The sequence below is a fragment of the Nanorana parkeri genome, unplaced genomic scaffold (genome assembly GCF_000935625.1).
Source record: "Nanorana parkeri isolate BGI_ZX_2015 unplaced genomic scaffold, ASM93562v1 scaffold10, whole genome shotgun sequence".
NCBI lineage: Eukaryota > Metazoa > Chordata > Amphibia > Anura > Dicroglossidae > Nanorana > Nanorana parkeri.
The window spans coordinates 2,071,014-2,073,582 of NW_017306278.1; the positions used below are offsets into that span (position 1 = coordinate 2,071,014).

Sequence of the window (2,569 nt, forward strand, 5' to 3'; positions counted from 1 at the left end):
TCTGTGGATGATGTATCCCTGCGAGCGGCACGAGAGGGTGACTCAACCCCCAAAAAATGCATGTTTAACATTTGGAGGAAATTCTCAGAATGTTGTGAAATCTGCAGGCGCTGCGACGGATTGACATGTTTTATACTTTCTACATAAATGGAAGCGGAGAAGGTAATTGGACGCTCGGCTGGCGGTCACGGCCCGTGAAATGGAGCAACGTGACGGCAACGTACCGCAACACGCTAAACATCGGCATGTTATAAAAGCAAACTAGAATGATGTGTGTTCCCCCGTCCTCTAGATGTGTCTTTCACTGAAGATTAGGAAATGAGCTTCAGGCGGCTGTGTAGATTCCAAACCTATAGGAGGGGGGTCCCACACAGAGACATCCCAATACACCCCAATACAATGTCTGCTTTTCTCTTCAGAAGGAAACGCTTCCTCCTGTCTGCAGCAGACTGATCACTGGAGGAAGGGAGACTAAGGAAATGCTTCCTACTGCCTGCAGCAGACTGATCACTGGGGGGGAGGGGAGACTGAGGAAATGCTTCCTCCCGCCTTGAAGATTTCCCCATCAGAGTCCAGAGACACTTTCCATTAGGGCAGACTGATCACTGACGGAGGGGAGACTGAGGAAATGCTTCTCCTGCCTGCAGTAGACTGATCACTGGGGGAGGGGAGACTGAGGAAATGCTTCTCCTGCCTGCAGTAGACTGATCACTGGGGAAGAGCAGACTCAGGAAATGCTTGATTCTGCCTGCAGCAGACTGATTATATCAGGTGAGCCTAGGCAAAGTCCCTGATTTGAGCTCGAGGACGGCTTTTTATTAATAAATGGTGGAGCTCTTCTGAAAACCGATCCTGTAGCTGTATATTGTGACATGTCAGGAATTTACTAATGCAGACAGGAAAGGTCCTGAGAAGTCCACTTTATGGCTGATGTCACATGGCGGTCACAACTATTAGAGGAGTATTGTTGGCATGGTGATTATACAGACGTAGGTGCAACAACCATTCTCATACGTTATACTGTAATTAGGATTGCTGCCACTAGGTGGTCGCTTTACTTTAATGCTTGTACAATGTAATGTTCCTCATAGTGGAAATACATTCTTCTAATGTAATTTTCCATTTTTTTTCAATAAAAAGAAGAATGGCTCAACCATGGGTCCAGCCTTGCGTCCAACCATAGGTCCAGCCATGGATCCAACCATAGGTCCAGCCATGGGTCCAACCATAGGTCCAGCCATGGATCCAACCATAGGTCCAGCCATGGGTCCAACCATAGGTCCAACCATGGGTCCAACCATAGGTCCAGCCACGGGTCTTAGCCATGGATCCAACCATAGGTCCAGCCATGGGACTAGCCATGGGTCTAGCCAAAGGTCCAGCCATAAGTCTAGCCATGAGTCCAACCATAAGTCTAGCCATGGGTCCAGTCATAAGTCTAGCCATGGGTCCAGCCATAAGTCTAGCCATGGGTCTAGTCATTGGTCCAGCCATAAGTCTAGTCAAGGGTCCATCCATGGGTCCAACCATAGGTCCAGCCATGGATCCAACCATAGGTCCAGCCATGGGTCCAACCATAGGTCCAACCATGGGTCCAACCATAGGTCCAGCCACGGGTCTTAGCCATGGATCCAACCATAGGTCCAGCCATGGGACTAGCCATGGGTCTAGCCAAAGGTCCAGCCATAAGTCTAGCCATGAGTCCAACCATAAGTCTAGCCATGGGTCCAGTCATAAGTCTAGCCATGGGTCCAGCCATAAGTCTAGCCATGGGTCTAGTCATTGGTCCAGCCATAAGTCTAGTCAAGGGTCCATCCATGGGTCTAGCCATTGGTCCAGCCATAAGTCTAGCCATGGGTCCAGCCATAGGTCTAGCCATGGGTCCAGCCCAGCCATAAGTCTAGCCATGGCTCCAGCACCATCTTGACCCGTGGGAGTCTTATCTGCAGCAGATTTCCACTAAGTATATTTGTGATAGGAAATTTGTTTACAGTGTTGGTTGGGTACTACAAAGAGTTTGAATTTCCTCACCTTTGTGCCGAGACATTCCTTCCCTTTCTTGTACTCCTTCTGGCTGTACCGTTTGTCCAGCTTGTTCCACAAGGCCTTGGCCTTCCAGTTGTTTACTTTGGATTTCAGCTTGCTGTAGAAGTGCCGGTAGTCCCTGAGATCCAACTCCAGCTGCCGGGTGAGGATGTTGAAGGCCTGCAAGGTTCCTTTACACGTGGTGGCCTGGATGAAGTTCTCGAAGAGCTGCCCGGCCTGGCTCTGCTTCTCGTCGTCGTTCTCCCCCATCGTTCAAAGGGGTCTGAGGGGCTTTACATGAAGTACGGGAGGGCTTAGTCCACACGTGACGGTGACACCTGCAATGACAAAGATCAGTCATGTATGAGGACTGCGGAGTCATAAATAACATTAGAAAAGTGTTTTTGAATTCAACATTAATCTGGGTCTTTCAAGAGAACCTGTCACCCACTGGAGGTACAAACACAGGAGAATCAAGCTTTTCTAAACGCTTACTTGCAACATTTTTCATTTCATTCATTTGTAATTGACTTCCAATGTGACT

At 48.9% G+C, this 2,569-nt stretch overlaps 1 protein-coding gene across 3 annotated transcripts in view; it reads right to left on the reverse strand.

The window, feature by feature from the left end:
* The window catches only part of MICAL2 (microtubule associated monooxygenase, calponin and LIM domain containing 2), an 82,165-nt gene extending 79,810 nt beyond the window's left edge, over positions 1-2,355 (reverse strand). For all 3 annotated transcript variants that reach the window (XM_018555381.1, XM_018555388.1, XM_018555370.1), the window contains exon 1: positions 2,032-2,355. In XM_018555381.1, the coding sequence (XP_018410883.1) occupies positions 2,032-2,295 (264 nt within the window). In that variant the 5' untranslated portion in view covers positions 2,296-2,355. The remainder of the gene's footprint in view (positions 1-2,031) is intronic.
* Between the last annotated feature and the right edge of the window lie 214 nt (positions 2,356-2,569).